General features: G+C 37.6%; 1 protein-coding gene and 1 long non-coding RNA gene across 3 annotated transcripts in view; both read left to right on the top strand.

The window, feature by feature from the left end:
- The window catches only part of LOC105542617, an 11,075-nt gene extending 8,861 nt beyond the window's left edge, over positions 1 to 2,214 (top strand). Inside the window, exon 3 of the long non-coding RNA XR_001006504.1 lies at positions 29 to 2,214. This is a non-coding gene — a long non-coding RNA (uncharacterized LOC105542617). The remainder of the gene's footprint in view (positions 1 to 28) is intronic.
- Positions 1 to 18,633, top strand: part of TTC27 (tetratricopeptide repeat domain 27) — a 230,546-nt gene that overhangs the window by 174,792 nt on the left and 37,121 nt on the right. For both annotated transcript variants that reach the window (XM_011984236.1, XM_011984237.1), the window contains exons 14-15: positions 16,120 to 16,218; positions 18,254 to 18,306. In XM_011984236.1, the coding sequence (XP_011839626.1) occupies positions 16,120 to 16,218; positions 18,254 to 18,306 (152 nt within the window). The remainder of the gene's footprint in view (positions 1 to 16,119; positions 16,219 to 18,253; positions 18,307 to 18,633) is intronic.

The raw sequence follows: 18,633 nt of genomic DNA, 5'->3' as shown, positions 1-18,633 counted from the left end.
AAAAAAAAAAAAAAAGAAAGAAAGAAAGACAGGTAGGACTTGAATAGGCAAAGAAGGGCAGAGGTTGGGGCATTCTAGGCAGGTGAAGAGTATGAGCAAAGCTCTAGAAACACAGAGAGAAGTGTGTGTGTGTGTGTGTGTTTGCAGGGGGAACAGAGGTTTGGTGAAGAGGTTAGTTTTTTAGGGTGGAAGGAAGTAGGGCAGTTATAGTGGGAACCCTAGACTGGAGCCAGGTTGTGAAACATCTTCAATGTGAGTCTAAACCATTGGGTTTTTTATTTGACAGATAGAGAGCCATTAAAGGGTTGATTTCTTTGGAGATTTGTTTTAAATGAAGGAATGTGGTGTGTAAAGAGGTAATTCAGGAATATTGTTTTGGCAACACTGGCTGTGGGAGATTCTAGATGGAGGCTGAGTTAAGAGACTGTAGCAATAGTTTAGTTTTTTGGTTTTTTGTTTGTTTGTTTGTTTGTTTTTTGAGACAGAGTCTCGCTCTGTCACCCAGGCTGGAGTGCAGTGGTGCAATCTCAGCTCACTGCAACCTCCGCCTCCCAGGTTCAAGCGATTCTCCTGCCTCAGCCTCCCAAGTAGCTGGGAATACAGGCATGTGCCACCATGCCCAGCTAATTTTTGTATTTTACTAGAGACGGGGTTTCACCAGATTGGTCAGGATGGTCTTGAACTCCTGACCTTGTGATCTGCTCGCCTCGGCCTTACTAAGTGCTGGGATTACAGGTGTGAGCCACTTCCCCCAGCCCAATAGCCTAGTTTTTAGCCATGGCAATTCTCAGTGTGGGAGGGGCAATAGGAAGGAAGGGATGAAGAGAGGGAAGTCACACGGGAGAACTTGACAGGGCTTGCTGGTCTTATTATATAATTTAGAATTAATTATTTACATAGACAAAGAAATGACAATTGCTCAAAGCAGAGTCACAGTATAAACAGATGTTATGTGAGAATATTTTAGAGCTTCTCATATGGATCCAATTCAGGCAGGCAGTAAACCATGCCAAAATATGCAGGCATTGGATGCTGTAATTGTATAGAACTACTACAAGATGCAAACTTGAACACTATAGACTCATTTTAACTTGTGAACCAAGTTTGAACTGTCTGGAGGGAGAAAGCATATATGCTATGTTGTCTCCTTTAAGACTGGTAATAAAGGGAAAATAGAAAAATGGAATTAAAAAAATTCTATCCTCTTTTTTAGACATATCCAAAGATTTAGGTTAAATAACAAAATTTAGAAAAACCAAAAGTGGTATTTGAATGGCTTTTGCACATCTTAATAACTTTCTGAAATCAAATTGGTATAAGAATAGTTGTATCTGGAAAGGGTTAGGAGGAAAAAAGGCTATTGTTCATCTTTTAGATTTAAGCACATTTTAAAGTGAGAGCTTAAATAAAAACAAAGAACTATAAAGTGAGTGAGAGCTCAAGTTTAAAAAATGAGAGCTCCTATACAAAATAGAGGGGTTTGGTCTTATATCAGGGATGGGATGCAAAACTAAATACACTGTCTATGGTGCATTCATTAGAGAACCAAAAGACATGTACCACTTATATTTATGCTTTGGAGATTGCTAGCTGTTGTTCACTTATACCCACTTGTTTCATTTTTGCTAGTGACTTCTGAAACTACTTAAATTCAGCCTTAGGCTTCTGAGGTTTGTGGGATAGTGAAAGCTGAAGAAAGTGAGAGGGAAATCTGACCAAATCTCCCAGGCACAATTTCCCAGGCAGAAGCTAGAATTAAAATATACGTTCTTATTCCTGTTCTTAGGTAGTTATTCTTCCTGTTATACTCTACTTTTATGCAGAAAAGTAAAAAAGCAAAAGAAATTGCTCAGCTATCAAACCAGTGCGTGTAGCACTGAAAAAGAGAAATATTATGTCCTATCAATTTTTCCATCTCCCACTTAACACACATACATTTTTCCTTTACTTTTGTCAGTCTCTTCTACCTCTTTAAAAATTTATTTTCCTTAACCTCCTCCTCAATCAACCAGTCATTCGCCTTTGTGAGATTATATGATATTGTGGACAGTATATGTACAAGCATACCACAGAGATACTGTAGATTCAGTTCCAGGCCACTGCAGTAAAGCGAATATTGTAATAAAGCAAGTCATGCGAAGTTTTTGGTTTCCCAGTGCACATAAAAGTTGAGTTTATGCTGTAGTCTGTTAAGTGTGCAATACCATTATGTCTGAAAAAAAAAAAAAAAACCCTACATACCTTAATTTAAAACTGCTTTATTGCCAAAAAAAAAAAAAAAAAAAAGTTAATGACCATCTGAGCCTTCAGTGAGTTATCATCCTTTTGCTGGTAGAACGTCTCGTCTCGGTGTTGATGGCTGCTGACTGATCAGTGTGGTGGTTACTAAAGGCTGGAGTAGCTGTGGCAATTCCTTAAAATAAGAACAGTGAAGTTTACCGCATAGATTGACTCCTCCTTTCATGCCAGATTTCTCTGTAGCATGCAATGGTGTTTGATAGCTCTTTAGCCACAGTAGAACTCCTTTCAAAATTGGAGTCAGTCTTCTCCAACCCTGCTGCTACTTTATCAGTCAAGTTTATGTAATGTTCTAAATCTTTGTCATTTCAACAATGTTTACAACATCTTCACAAGGAACAAAGTCCATCTCAAGGAACCACTTTCTTTATTCACGCATAAGAGGCAACTTCTCATATCTTCAAGTTTTATCATGAGATTGTGGCAATTCAGCCACATCTTCAGGCTCCCTTCTAATTATAGTTCTCTTTCTATTTCTGCCACATGTGCAGTGACTGTCTCCACTGAAATCTCAAACCCCTTAAAGTCATCCATGAAAGTTGGAATCAGCTTCTTCCAAACTCCTATTAATGTTGATGTTCTGACCTCCTCCCATGAATCAGGAATGTTCTCAATGGTGAACATTAGAATGGTGAATCCGTTCCAGAAGATTTTCAATTTGCTTTGCCCAGAACCATCAGAGGAATCACTGTGTATGGCAGCTATATACCCTTATGAAATGTATTTCTCAAATAATAAAACTTGAAAGTCTAAAGTACTCCTTGTTCCATGGGCTGCAGAGTGGTTGTTGTGTTAGCAAGCATGAAAACATTAGTCTCCTTGTACATCTTCATCAGAGCTCTTGTGTGACCAGGTGCTATGTCAATGATCAGTGATCAGTAATATTTTGAAAGGAATCTTTTTTTTTTTTTTTTTTTTTAGCAGTAAGTCTACACAATGGGCTTAAAATATTCAGTAAACCATGCTGTAAACAGAAGTATTGTCATCTGGGCTTCATTGTTCCGCTTATAGTCCTCAGGCCAAGTAGGTTTAGCCTAATTCTTTAGGGCTGTGGGATTTTCAGATGAGTGAGCATTGGCTTCAGCCTAAAGTCGCCAGGTGTATTAGCCCCTAATAGGAGAGTCAGCCTGTCCTTTGAAGTAAAGAATTGACTTCTCTCTAGCTATGAAAGTTCTGGATGACATCTTCTTCCAAAAGAAGGTTGTTTTGTCTTCCTAGAAAATCTGTTTAGTGTAGACACCTTCATCAGTGGTCTTAGCCAGATCTCCTGGATAACTTGCTGCAGTTTCTCCATCAGTACTTGCTGTTTCATTGTGTGCTTTTATGTTATGGGGATGGCTTCTTTCCTTAAACCTCATGAACCATCCCTACTAGATTCAAACTTTCTTCTGCAGCTTCTCCACCTTTCTCAGCCTTCATAGAATTGAAGAGAATTAGGGCCTAGTTCTGAATTAGGTTTTGACTGAAGAGAATGTTATGACTGGTTTGAACTATCTAGACCACTCAGACTTTCTCCATATCAACAATAAGGCCATTTCACTTTCTTATCACTTGTGTATTCCCTGGAGTAGCACTTTTAATTTCCTTCAAGAACTTTTTCTTTGCATTCATAACTTGGTTAACAGTTTGGTGCAGGAGGCCTAGCTTTCGGCCTATCTCAGCTTTCGACATGCCTTTCTCACTAAACTTAATAATTTCTAGCTTTCTTTTCATTTTAATTGATACTGTAGTTATACATATTTATGGAGTACAATTTTCTGTTACAGGACAGGTATATGTTGTATTATGATCAAATCAGGGTATTTAGCATGAGATCACCTTGTACATTTATCATTTCTTTTGGTGAGGACATTCAAAAGCCTGTCTTCTAGTTCTTTTGTGATCCGCAGTCCCTAATCCTTTCTAGCTTTTGATTTAAAGTGAGGGATGTGTGACTCTTCTTTTACTTGAACACTGAGAGGCACTGTAGGGTTATTAATTGTCTAATTTCAATATTATTCTGTCTCAGGGAAGCAGGAGGCCTGAGATGAGGGAGAAGATAGGAGAGCAGCTGGTCAGTGGAGCAGTCAGAACACACACAGCATTTATCAATTGAGTTCACTGTCCTGTATGTGTGCAGTTTGTGGTGCCCCCAAACAATTGCAATAGTAGCATCAAAGATCACTGCTTGCAGATCACCATAACAAACGTAATAATAATGAAAAAGTTTGAAATATTGTGAGAGTTACCAAAATGTGACAGAGACGTGAAGTAAACATACAGTGTTGGGGAAATGGCTGATCTTGTTTTACTTGTATTTCCCTACGCCACCTCATATTGCTTTATTATTTATTTATTTATTTGTATATTTATTTTTGCAACAGGGTCTCACTCTGTCATTCAGGCTGGAGTGCAGTGGTGCGCTTTCTGCTCACTACAGCCTTCATCTCCCGGGTTCAAGTAATCCTGCTGCCTCAGCCACCTGAGAAGCTGGGACTATAGGCATGCACCACCACGCCCAGCTAATTTTTGTATTTTTTGCAGAGACAAAGTTTCATTATGTTACTGAGGCTGGTCTCTAACTCCTGGGCTCAAACGATCTGCCCCCCTTGAACTTACGAAGTGTTGGGATTATAGGCATGAGCCACCATGCCTGGCTTCATATCATTTTAAAGAAAATCCCATACATCAAATAATTTCATTTAAAAAATTTTGAGTATATTTTTCTAAGAAATAGGCAATTCTTAAAAACTGTAATACCATTGCACTTAAAACATCAGTAATAATTTGTAAGAAACTTTTAATTGAGTTTCTGATTTTAATTAAATAAATTTATATCCTTTACTAGAACAGAATGTAATAGAGGCCCAAAATTTAGCAGCATCTAAATCTAGTGAAACATTACAAAGAGTCGTAAATAGAGACAACATATTTGATAGATTTTGTCTTGTTAAAAATATTTGTTGAAGAAAAGTACCCTAAATGGAAGCCAAAAGATACTAAGTAAATATTTTTAAGTTTTAATATTAACAAGGCTAGAATTAAGAATATGTTCTATTTAGCAGAAGTTGCCCTGAGCTTACCAGCTACATCAGTATACTTAGAAATAATATTTTCAATTAAAATGATTATGTCCCCTAGAAAAGAGTCAATAAAACTTTCAACAATTTAAAATGTATAAACAATGAATCTGACAATTAACAATAAAGAACAACTTTGAAGTAGCAGGTAATCTTAGGAAAAAATAAAAAACACTAAGATCAGATTGAAAAAAATATATTCATTAGTAAAATTTCAGTGACATGGTATTAGCATCAAATATGACTAAAATACTGATTAAAACACATGAATGTCTACTCAGAATAATTAATTTTAATTCTGTAATAGATTATGGAAATATACAAAATTATAATTGTACAGCTTGATTAATGCTCCTTTATTATTTTTTAATGTTCACATAATCAGGATTAAAGTTTTTTACTTTAATATAGTTTTATTTTTCAATAAATTTTATTTTTGAAAATAATTTTTGAATAGAATCATTTTATAAGTGTCCTGATGGAGTAAAACCAATTTATTGATCAACAGTTTGTTGGTTGATAAATATTTTTTAAAACCATATAATTTAAATTATTTTCTTTAGTTCTCTGGTTCACTTTCAGAAGTGATGCAGTTTGGATGTTATATTATGTGGTTGCCTAACTAAGCATTATCAAGTACTTGTATATCAGATATGGATGTGGTCATGAATTGTGCTATGTCAACCTATCAACAGAGAACAGAGAGTTTCTGTCAGGAAATGATAATGGACAGAAGTAGTTTCCAAAGGGCCTTAAATGCCCTGTATCAGGATTATCTAACCCTGTGGATGTGGGAGCCTTTGTGGTTTTGAATTAAAAAGTGATATGACAAAAGTGGTATTATGGGAAGTTTAAATAAGGAATGAATATCATGGGTGTGTTATCAGTGGCTTGAGTGGTGAGCATGGAAAAGATGGAACGACTGAAGCCTCATTACAGAGGAAATTTTCTGGGACTTGCACATTGGGCTGGCAGTATTGAGGGAGATGTTGGAATCAGAGAGGAGGCCAGTTTTCTCAATTGTCTGATTAAAAAGGAAAAATATCTCTATTGATAGTTATAGGGAATTTAGGAGGAAGGGAAAGTATCTTTTGCCAGCAAGGTGATGTGGTTTTGGATGTTGAATATGAGGAGATGGTGCTGTGTTGTAGCAGAAATGGTTGCTAGTCTGTTGGAGATAGAAGCCCTAGTGAAGCCCAACAGTGAGGCCTGACCGTGCAGATGGGGCTTTTCTGTGGAAGTTAGTTGAAGCCATGAAAGTGAGTTCTTCACAGAAAACTGTGGTGGAAGAGAATAACAGGCAATGTCCTGAGCTTTGGGCATCTCCTGCAGTTGGAAGAAGATAGGAGAAATGGCACCGGTAAAATAGGTCTCAGAGTACATCAGAGTCTTGGTCAGAGGGATAGAAGGAAACCCCAGCAAGGGGTTCATGGCACCTAAAACAAGAGCAAATGTCAGTGAGTTATGTCACATGTAATGATGAAGTCCAGAGGGCTACGAAGAGGTCATTGGATTTGGAGCCCACTAATGATGTTCAAAAACAGATTCAGGAGATTAAAGGGTGAGTGATAGATGAAGAAATGGAGATATAATCTGTAGACTGTTCATTTTAGGAGCACATCAGAGAGATGAGAGACAAATGTAGAGTTTTGTACTCAAAGAGACAGAAAAGTCAGGTAAAACATTTCAAGATACTGGAGTCCTTTACATGGAGGAAGGCAGAAATGAAAGATTCCAGTGGATAAAGGAGAAATGGAATGTTGTAAGGAGAGAGGGGAGATAAATAGGGAATATCATTCTAGGGGAGAGTGGAATGAGGAGAAGACATGAAGGTATTAGCTTTGGAAATAAGGAATAGTATTAAAAATAAGACTGGGCTGGGCGCGGTGGCTCAAGCCTATAATCCCAGCACTTTGGGAGGCCGAGACGGGCGGATCACGAGGTCGGGAGATCGAGACCATCCTGGCTAACACGGTGAAACCCCGTCTCTATTAAGAAATACAAAAAACTAGCCGGGCGAGGTGGCGGGCGTCTGTAGTCCCAGCTACTCTGGAGGCTGAGGCCGGAGAATGGCGTGAACCCGGGAGGCGGAGCTTGCAGTGAGCTGAGATCCGGCCACTGCACTCCAGCCTGGGCGACAGAGGGAGACTCCGTCTCAAAAAAAAAATAAATAAAAATAAAAATAAGACTGGAAAATGAGAACATTAACATAATAGCTATTTCTATTCATTAAGCATCTATATTCTAAGCTCTTAGGTAAGTATGAACTCTTTGTAAACCATTGAGGTATTGAGGGGGATACAGGAGAGTTGTGTTAAGACACAGACTCCTGCCCTCCAGGGGTTTATATAGGTTAAATGGAGAGAGGAGACATAAATAGCATTGTGTGTAACTAAGGAGTTGAATGAATAGGCAACATGCTTTGGGTGCCTGGCGATGCTTTTGGGTGGCCTTGTAAATAAGGATGTGAATGGTCAGAAAAAGCCTAATGGAAGTGAATGTTGGTATGAACTACCAGGAATGGTTGGGATTTGGATAGGTGGAAAAAATTGAGAAAATGTGTTTCAAGGAAGGAAACTAGCAGATGTAAAAACCAACGCTGCAGAGAGCAGTTTCTTGGTAACTATTAGTTTTGACGGTTTATATTTTATTCAGTTATAATAGTGAAAATAGCAACTAATGCTGAGTATTTACTCAGTGCCAGATACTGTTCTAGAAGCATTTTCCATTTATTTTTAATTCTCTGCAGTCACTGAGGTACTTACTGTTTTTACCCTACTTTCATAAAAGAAGAAATAGAGGGTTAAGTAATTTGTACTAGATTTTACAATTTATGAGGGGTGGGGCTGGGATTTCAACCTGAGCTTTCTGATTCCAGAGCTCTTGCTCTTAACCTCTTCACAATTTTGCCCTGGAGGATATCATAGCATGCTAGGAAGTAATGGCATATTTGGTCGAGGTCAAGTTATAAAAAGCCCTGAATACCAGGCTGTCAGGTTTGAACTTTTTTCATCCTTTAATGAAGAACCATCGGGGCTTTCATCAGAAGCAAAGTGAGGTTATAAGATTGATATTTTGGAACCATCCAGCACGTGTTAGTGAGTGACTCTCTTTGAGACCATGGATTTAACAGAGCTGACCTTTCCAAGTGCTATTGTTTTACTTAATAAGACCAGACTTCTACGATACAGTACTCTGGCATTTTAATCATCTTGGTGGTTTGTACATGCTGCTCTTCCTTGATTTCACTTTTTCTTTCATTTTAGCTTTGGAAAGGATAAAATATTTTTATTTGAAATGGATTTATATAGTTTTTGTTTTGGACTTATGTTATTTGTGGTGGGAAGACTCAAGGAGGTTGGAACTCACATTCCAAGAGAGAGGACAGGATGAACATGTGTGAATAATATGTACAGAAAACAGACATTCTTTCCTTTTTATTCCTCCCTTCTCGTATTGGTAAGCAGTACAGAATGAAAGTCTTAAGGTGTAACTTGCATAACTGCCAAGAAATGTGAGTGCTGTGATAACATCTGGGCTGTAGCTGTGACTGATGCATAGTAGGGAAGCCGAAAGCTTTGCTACCATAGACCTGATTCTGAATTCTGGCAATCTCGAGGAAGATAACAAAGGCAAATCTCTTCGTCTTTCTGAGCTTTTAAATAATGGAGTTTACAATCTCTACCTGGATTTGCTGCTGAGAAAATTAGAGCCAATATTTGTTAGGTGTCTAACATATTTCCTGGCCCATAGTAAGTTCACAATAATATATGTTACGTAGTGGTTCTTTACTTTTCTGCCTGTTGCCCTGTAGAAAAACCATTGCTGCCCCATTATCTGTAGGCTAAAATTAGGGAGATATATCTAACAGGAGACTCTCACATGCAGATGACATATAAACACCTATGTTACCTTGCATTGTGAATTATTTGAAAAGACTGGGCAAATATAAAGGCCAGTGGTAACCAAATCTAGGTCAAGAATTAAGAGAAGGGCATTCAATAATTAATAGCCTATAGTAAAAGAAAAATTATGTATAAAATTTAGTTGATCCTTTAGTTTAAGGGAAGACAATAAAATAGAAGAAATTATTCCTTTGGAGAGACCAGGAAGCTGGCAGGTTAAGGTTTGTATTTCCTCGTGGAAGGAGAACTTAGAATTTAGTAAATGAGAAACTTGGTTATGAAAGAGTTGGCGGTGCACATTAGGAAAAAAATGAGCATTAAGCATCATTTTAGGAAAAGCTACTACCAGACACCGTTGATGTCACTCTTGGATTTGACTGTGGTCATTTCCTGTTTAATGATTCTACATGCAACAACTCATCTGCGTTTGGGGTCATAGAAATGAGGCAGGGGTACAGAAAGAGTGGAGAGTGTGGTGTGGCTTTAGGATTAGATTATTCTACATTAACCTTTATTATATGTGACAGAACAATTCAAAGCAGTTGATCCTTTGAGGGAAATCAGCCGAAAGTGTGAATACTGATTATTGATTATGTAGAAACTTTCAGGAGTAAGGGAGCTTCAGTAGCAGGCTCATAAGTAGTACCTATTTAAGATGCCTTAAATAACCTTTGCAAAAATTAACTTTTTAATTATAAAAGTTATCTGTGCCAATTATCTAGTGGTGCTTAGTCTTTCCTAACCCTCAGGGTAGCAAACTTTAATTTTTATTTTAATTATTAAGGTTTAATAAGTATTACAGTCACTGTCTTCAGCACACATATTTCACACTTGGATTAAGGAACTATTGTGTGGCTTTAAGCCAGTTATTTCCTTTGTAAGCATCGTTTTCCTCTAGATCTCTTTTGAATTGATTTCTAAGGTCTCTAATTGAACTGATTCCCTTCTAGTTCTTCAAACCTGCTGATTCTAAATACCAGACGATCCCTGACTTATGATAGTTCCACTTAGTAACTTTTTTACTTTATGATGGTATAAAAATGATACACTTTCAGTGGAAACTATGCTTAGAGTTCCTATTCTGTTGACAACTTTCAGTATAGTAGTCAATAAATTCCATGAGATATTCTACACTTTTTAAAAAATAAAATAGGCTTTGTGCTAGACGGTTTTCTCCATCTGTAGTCTAATGTAAGTGTTCTGAGCATGTTTAGGGTATGCTAGGTGAAGCTATTAGGTTCAGCAAATCAAGTGAATTTAATGCATTTTTGACTTAACAATATTTTCATTTTACGATGGATTTGTCGGGACATAACCCTCTCATAAGTTGAAGTGCTTCTGTATCCCATTCTATTGTCAGTGTCCTTATTGTGCCACTAGATGGCAACAGTGTACCTTCAAACCCAGTCCCCTCTGGGTTTTCAGAATCTGGGGCATCTGAAGAACTCAGGAATTTTAGTCTAGTCCACCCCTGCTTATTTCACACTCGGGGAACTGAGACACGCAGGTTAAGTGACATAGCCAGGGTCGTTTAACAGTTACCCAGAGCCGCTTGAATCCCAGTCATCTTTCTCCTCTGTCACACTCTAGGGGGCTTTGTGAGGGAAATTCAGAGAAACCATGCTCTCAAGCTTTTGAATTCTTTGTGAATTATTTTTAAAATAATTTAAAGCCGTTGGTTAAGTACAAGTATTATCACATTCAAAATAAAAAGTTGGCCTGCTTTTGTGTTTCTATATTGGTTCCCTGAGAGATAAACGCTAGACAGTCAGCTTTTAAAGGTTATTGCCTGCCTACGGCCAACTTGCCTTCACTATTTGCCCTGGAAATAAGGTCTGCAGAAAGCTCAACCAGGGCCTCTCTGTCAGGTGATTATCTCCCTCCATTCTTGCCCCGTCCTGTGGCCACCCATTTTTCTAGGTCTTCTTTTGTCCACCTGACTAGCCCAATCAAGAGAGCCTTTGTGGGGGAAGATATATGCTCCTGGTTCTTAAAGAATTATCTTCTGGGTTTCTCCAGCACATGTTAACTGCCATATTTCCCCCCCTCTCTCTTTATTGGTGACAAGAATGGTATTGCCTTAAATCATGGCTTGTGTATGGGCAGAATGGTGTTGTCAGAGACAGACAGGATGTGGTCTTTGGAGTCACACTGACTGTGTCGAACCTCTCCTCTGTCCATGACTGACTCTGACTCTTTGTCGCCTCTCTTAGGAGAGTAAGATTGACCACCTTGCAGGGTGGGTGTGAGGAACGCATGAGTAATGTGTGGAAAGCTCATGGTGTCAGTGCTTGGCACACATAGCAGATGCTCATTAAGAGCTAATTATTTTGGTCGTTATTGTAAAGAGAGGAACAGGAGTAACTATAGTATATGAAAGAAGCTCAAGGGAGGGTCTCAGCCAAAGGAGCTAGTTTTTTATTGGAGAAAGAAGGGAAGGATGCAAGGTATTCCAGGGCCTATGTCAGTGTTTTAGAGAAATAGTATAACTGTGTTAATATGGTAGCCACTAGTCATGTGTGACAATGGACACTCGAAATGTGACTAGTTGAAATTGATCCATGCTGTGTTGAATTCACATCAGATTTCAAAGACTTGGTGTGAAAAAGTGGTTATAAAATATCTCAATAACTTTGTATAGTAATAATATATTGAAGTAATCGCATACTGGATATGTAGAGTTAAATAAAATGTTATGAAAATAAACTTCACCCTTTCTTTTACCCTTTTTTTTTCTTTTTTTGAGACGGAGTATCACTTTGTGGCCCAGGCCAGAGTGCAGTGGCGTGATTGTGGCTCACTGCAACCTCCGCCTCCCGGTTCAAGTGATTCTCCCGCCTCAGTCTCCTGAGTAGCTGGGATTACAGACGCATGCCTGCTAATTTTTCTGTATCTTTAGTAGAGACAGAGTTTTACCATGTTGGCCAGGCTGGTCTTGAACTCCTGACCTCACTTGAGTGGTCTGCCTACCTCAGCCTCCCAAAGTGCAGGGATTATAGGCGTGGACCACCTTCTTTTGACTTTTTGAAATGTAGAAAATATAATGAGGCTACTAGCATGATATTTTTATCTGATAGCACTGGACTGGAAGGTAGGTATTTTTGTACCCAAACATATACAACTCTGTTCTAAGGAATCGCGAGAGATTTTTTTGAAGCTTCTTTTGATTTTGTTTTTCTTTTTTTGAAAAGCAAAAAAAAAAAAAGCTTTTTTTTGAAGCTTCTTTTGATTTTGTTTTTCTTTTATGTTCTTAAGAGTATGACTATTCTGAACTGAGATGCCTGTCACTATTGGTAATAGCAGTTTAAGTGATAGTTTAAAAAGAAAAAAGTAAAAGAGGCACCAAATATTATCTGTAGTCTCCCACATTCTGAAGACCTCAAAAAAGAAAGCCATTGGATGATTTCAAAGAACACCACCATGTGCAAAACTCGTCTCCCTTCATGTTATCAGTAGATAAAACCTAGCAGTTAATGATCCTAGGATTTTTCCTTCAAATGCAGAGTATTAAAACACTGCAAAAATAACCAAAAGTAAAACGAAAAGAGAACCATAATACTTTATGTTAAATTAAGTCATCTGTCTGATTTTCATTAAATTTGTTTTGGTTTTAAAGACACTGGTTATAAAACATTCAGTAGTTTTAAAAATTAAAAATAAAAGATAACCTCATCACCAATCTGTTTTAGAGCTAGAAGAATAATTGCTAATTTTGGACATTTGCAACCTTTGTAAATCTTCTTAGATGGATTGAGAAATGAAGTTTTTATTTAGATTTTGAATTTACATGTGTTTTTGTTTGTTTGTTTTTGAGATGGAGTCTCACTCTGTAGCCCAGGCTGGAGTGCAGTGGCGCCATCTCAGCTCATTGCAAGCTCCGCCTCCCAGGTTCACGCCATTCTCCTGCCTCATCCTCCCGATATGCTGGGACTACAGGCTCCTGCCACCACGCCTGGCTAATTTTTTTGTATTTTTAGTAGAGATGGGGTTTCACTGTGTTAGCCGTGATAGTCTTGATCTCCTGACCTCGTGGTCCGCCCGCCTCGGCCTCCCAAAGTGCTGGGATTACAGGTGTGAGCCACTGCGCCTGGCCACATGTGTGGTTTTTATAACAACACATGAGAAATAGTGTTTGTTCTTTGCTGGTGCAGAAAACAAGCAGAGCACATGCATTTTGAGGACCTTGAAGTCAGTTCTCATTGTTCTTGATTTCGTCGCAAAATAAGAATCCCTTATTCCAAGTATACTTGGTACCATAATTCTTTGTATCTAAGATGCCATCAGTTGTAAGAAGTACCTTTAAGTACCACTTTATATAGAAAAAAAAAATGTTGCCAAAAAACTGACAAGCTATTGGTTTTTCAGATGCATCTCTATTTCAGAAATGTTAAATGATGGGGGGAAGAGTGTACTTTAACATTGATGAAATATAATACACAGACTTTTTTTTTTTTTTTTTTTTTTTTTTGAGATGGAATCTTGCTTTGTTGCCCAGACTGGAGTGCAGTGGCACGATCTCGGCTCACTGCAACTTCCGCCTCCTGGGTTCAAGAAATTCTCCTGCCTCAGCCTCCTGAGTAGCTGGGACTACAGGCGTGTGCTACCATGCCTGGCTAATTTTTTTTATATTTTTAGTAGAGACAGGGTTTCACCATGTTGGCCAGGATGGTCTCGATCTCCTGACCTCATGATCTGCGTGCCTCGGCTTTCCAAAGTGCTGGGGATTATAGGCGTGGGCCACTGGGCCCGGCCAGTACACAGATTTTGAAACTTTTTACTTGGTTGGAGTTTAGAGAGCTTGTTTTATATGTTAGCATCAGACTTTAGTTTCTTTCAGAATGTATCATGTTCAGCAAGTGTGGTTTGATGCATTGAAGCTCTTTTCATTTAATTCTATTAAAAAAAAAAAAAACACAGATGAAAGCAAAGTGGTGAGCTCATTTTTAGGTTGTTGAAAGTCCCATGATTCAGAAAAGTGAACTTCTAACTTTTAGGTTCAACCTAGTACCTCTGCTTCTCCCCGCTCCCACTAGACATATATCCATCCTCTTTTCAGTGATTACCTGTCCCTGTCCCTCTAACAAAATCTGTTCTCCATAAAGGCTCCTGATAACAGTTATTTATAGCCTCTTGTAAATTCATGGCAAAGTGTTAAATGGCCCAAGTCTGCTTGCTTTCTAAGCTTTATCTCTAATTACTGGCTAAAAATCTTTATTTGCTTAAAGAACTTTCAGGCCTCTGCTAGCCATATGGAACAAGTTTTGTGGGAATGGCTGAAGGAGGAGTGATGTAGAGGCAGCCTCCTGCTCTGCCTCTGTGGAAGGCTGTGGATAGATAACAGAGCACCTTGTTTTCTTTCCTACCCTGAACTGTTCAGGCAAATCTGACAGCTGGCTCAGTGACTTTCTGGAACTCAGTAAGAAAGGAGACTTCAATCTGCTTATAAAGTTGGCTTTGCTGACTGTCTGGAAGGAAAACAACTCATAATAGCTGCATTTCTGACTAATTCCATTGAATTTTTGTTAATTTTTTTTTGTTTGTTTTTGTTTTGTTTTGTTTTGTTTTGTTTTGTTTCGTTTTGTTTGAGATGGAGTCTCGCTCTGTCACCCAGCCTGGCATGTAGTAGTGCAATGTCAGCTCACTACAGCCTCCACCTCCTAGGTTCAAGTGGTTCTCCTACCTCAGCCTCCCCAGTAGCTGGGATTACAGGTGCACACCACCATGTCCGGCTAATTTTTGTATTTTTAGTTGAGACGGGGGCTTCACCATGTTGGTCAGGCTGGTTTTGAACTCCTGACTTCAAGTGATCCACCCACTTCGGCCTCCCAAAGTGCTGGGATTACAGGCGTGAGCCACCACACCCAGCCAAATTTTTGTTAGTTTTATCTCCCTTTTGACAAAGGCTATCAAATTTTAAGGAAACCTTATGATGTACAGATTTTGTTTTTTGTAATCTGTATAGCTACCTCCTATTTTATCTGTTTTCTAAATCTCAGTGTTTACAAATCTAATTGGCTTAGGTCATACTTTACATTTTGAGTAACTATTTGATAATCCAGATTCTGAATCTCCTTTTTCTAAATTATTTTCAGGCATGCCTAAAGCAGATATATGCTAGGGCAGTTTGGCTCCTGGTTAAGCTGCAGAAGCTCTTGTGGTCTAGTTTGAAGATGAAAAAAGAAATTTCTTTTTTTGAGTTTGTAGTACATTCATCAGTTGTGAATCTGCTGATATGCTGTGTATGGTGGTCCCTCAGAATGCATGGGGGATTGCTTCCAGGCCCCACCCCCAACACCGATACCAAAATCCATGATGCTCAAGTCCGTTGTATAAAATAGTGTAGTATTTGCGTGTGACTTATGTACATCCTCCTGTAAACTTTCAGTCATCTCTTGATTACTTATGGTACCTAACACAGTGCAAACACTGTGTAATTTGTATTGTTAGGGAATAATTACAAGAAAAAAATGTTTGTACATATTCAGTAGAGTTGCAATCATCCAGTTTTTTTTTTTCTCCAATATTTTCATTCTGCAACTGATTGAACCCACAGTTGTGGAACCCACAGATAAAGAGAGCCAACACGCCCAGTAAGGAGTTCGGTTAGCACAAAGTATGGACTTTTTCCGCGAAACATATGCAATAATATTGCATGTTTTCAGTGTTAGTGTTGAAAATTATACGGAAAAATTTACCTCCATTGCTAAATATTCTACCTTTAAATGTAAGGCAAATATTTATTATATAGCTCTGCATTCTTTCTAGGAGTGTGTTTGTTGATAGTATCTTAATTTTCAGATTATATTCTGTAAATGTTTCTGTGTGTTTGAATGACTTTGATTTTTTGGTCTTTGCAGCTTGGGGTGTGGTTTTCTCTCGGCTGTGCTTATTTGGCCTTGGAAGACTATCAAGGTTCAGCAAAGGCATTTCAGCGCTGTGTGACTCTAGAACCCGATGTAAGTTTGTTTGATCTTCTGTCCTTACATGGCTTTTTACTCTCTGTTATTGGAATTGTACTGTATGGTTCAGAACAACAATTCCTTTTTGTTGGAGGAAAGTATACATTTGAGGGAAGGTCATACCTCGAGGTATAGGATTTATAAATCTGGAAATAAGTTAATTGCTAAATTCTTCATGTATATAGAAACACAATTGCTTTTTATATATTAATTATATCCTGCAACCTTGCTGAGCTCATTTATTACTTCTAGTAGGGTTTTGGTTGTTTTTTCTGGGGAGGGGGACTCCTTAAAATTTTCTATATAAAAGATCTAAATTTAATGTTTTATTTGAGAAGAAAGAATTGCAATTTGGAGCATATATGCATGCCAGGTAGTCTTTGATATGCCTGAAGAACAAAGAGAAGGTTAGAAGTTTTATAAAAAGGAGAAGTGTTACATATTTCTCTTAGAGAAATTCATTGGCACTTACAGTAAGGGTTTGGGGAGCTGGCAAGCTTCCATTGATGAGGGATGGCAGAGGGCAAAATTAGTCCCAGAGTTTCAGCAAATTATCTCAGAAGCTGCAGATAAAACTGGTTTCAGGTTACAACAAGCAGTTCCAGCAGTCAGGCTGCTTTCATTTGGATATTTTAACAGCTTTAATGTCTCTACTAACATTCCCCCAAACATTCCCTGATTATGTTCATGTTTTCCTTTACATCTTTGAACATGTTTATAATAACTGCTTTCAAATCCTATGCTTATTTCAACATCTCTTTCATTTCTGGTACTGTTTCTATTAACTGATTTTTTTCCTTTGGTTATGAAGAAAATTTTCCTGCTTTTTCCCATGTCCACCATTGTTTTTTAATTGTATTCTATGCATTGTGGATGCTATGTTGTTGTGCTTCTTGGTTTTATTCTGTTCTCTTAAGGAGGATTGAGTTTTATTTTGGCATTCAGTTAAATTACTCATAAATCAGCTTGTTTTTAAGCTTGTTAAAGTGAGTCTGGAGTTCTCCTTATTTTCTCATAACCCTTTAAAAAAAAAAGTAGAGATGGAGCCTTGCTCTCTTGATGAGGCTAGTCTCGAACTCCTGGCCTCAAGTGATCCTCCCATCTTGGCCTCCCAAAGTTCTGGGATTACAGATGTGAACCACTGCACCCAGCCCTCTAATAACCTTTTCTTAAGGTATAACCTCTCTGGGATTGAATTTAATGCCATGGGCAATCAATAAGAACTCTCCACTTTGGCTCGTTTGGAACTTGAATAACTTCTAGCACAGTGTGACCTCCAAAATCTCCATTCAGCTCACAGCTTTCTGGTAGTTGTTCTTTGCCAGAGTTCAAAAAGTTACTAATTTTGCCATGTCTGGAAGTGGAGGTCCACTGCCACTTAATTTTTGAATCATATGTATGGGACTTGAGAACGATATATACTATATTAGATGAAAAGTGGAACAAAGCGAAATATATAATTTATATCATTCTTGTTTGAATCAACATTTATATAAATTCAACCTGATTAAGCTGATTTAAAAAAATTCATTTTTGCTTTATTTTTGTTATTGGGTAGAGGAATAGGTAGAGAAATATGTTTGATGGATGAAATACTTAGTAGTAACACTGGAGAACAGATTCTTTTTTAACCCCCCTATCCGGTGAAGAAGGATAATGGTATAATGGCAAAAACTTTTAAGATAGGAAAAAACAGTATACTGCGTTGTCTTTTTTGTGATAAATCTATGTACTATATAGAGCATGTTGTAAATTAGCTATTTTGTAAGTCTAAATTTGAAAATAAAATCTTAACTGAATTGCTGATTGGTACAATCATAGTTATATTGCTTGGTTGATTGTTTTAACCTTTTTCTAAATTATAAAAGTTCAGCTTGATTTAATTTTGCTGTATACCTTTAAACACACCTTATTGAAAATTGTGATTTTAAAGAGCATATATTGGACTAGGAAAGTGTGTTGTACTTTTGGTTTCAGCAATAATTTTACCTAAATGAGAATAGTTAATTAACTGAGTCCTCTATCATTTCAGAATGCTGAAGCTTGGAACAATTTATCAACTTCCTATATCCGATTAAAGCAAAAGTAAGTACATCAGACAAATATGAAGAACTTTGCTTCCCAAATAAATGAGTGAGATTTTCTACAACTGAACATTGTTTCAATGTTTCTCCTTGTTTTACCTTTCTCACCCATGTATATGAAATAGAATAACTTAAGTAGAATAGCTTAATTCAAACTAAATTAACTTGAATTCTAAATATACAGTGTATTTCTTGAAAACATTTCATATGTAATAAAATAAGAAATGTTACTTGAAATCTTTATGTAGTACTGAAGTTTTACATTCTACATTTTATTACATGATAAAAGCAAACATATGTTTAGTTGGTCAACTCAGTTGACAGTTAT

Source organism: Mandrillus leucophaeus, unplaced genomic scaffold (genome assembly GCF_000951045.1).
Source record: "Mandrillus leucophaeus isolate KB7577 unplaced genomic scaffold, Mleu.le_1.0 Scaffold264, whole genome shotgun sequence".
Taxonomy (NCBI): Eukaryota; Metazoa; Chordata; class Mammalia; order Primates; family Cercopithecidae; genus Mandrillus; species Mandrillus leucophaeus.
This window is presented reverse-complemented; position numbering and strand designations above follow the sequence as displayed.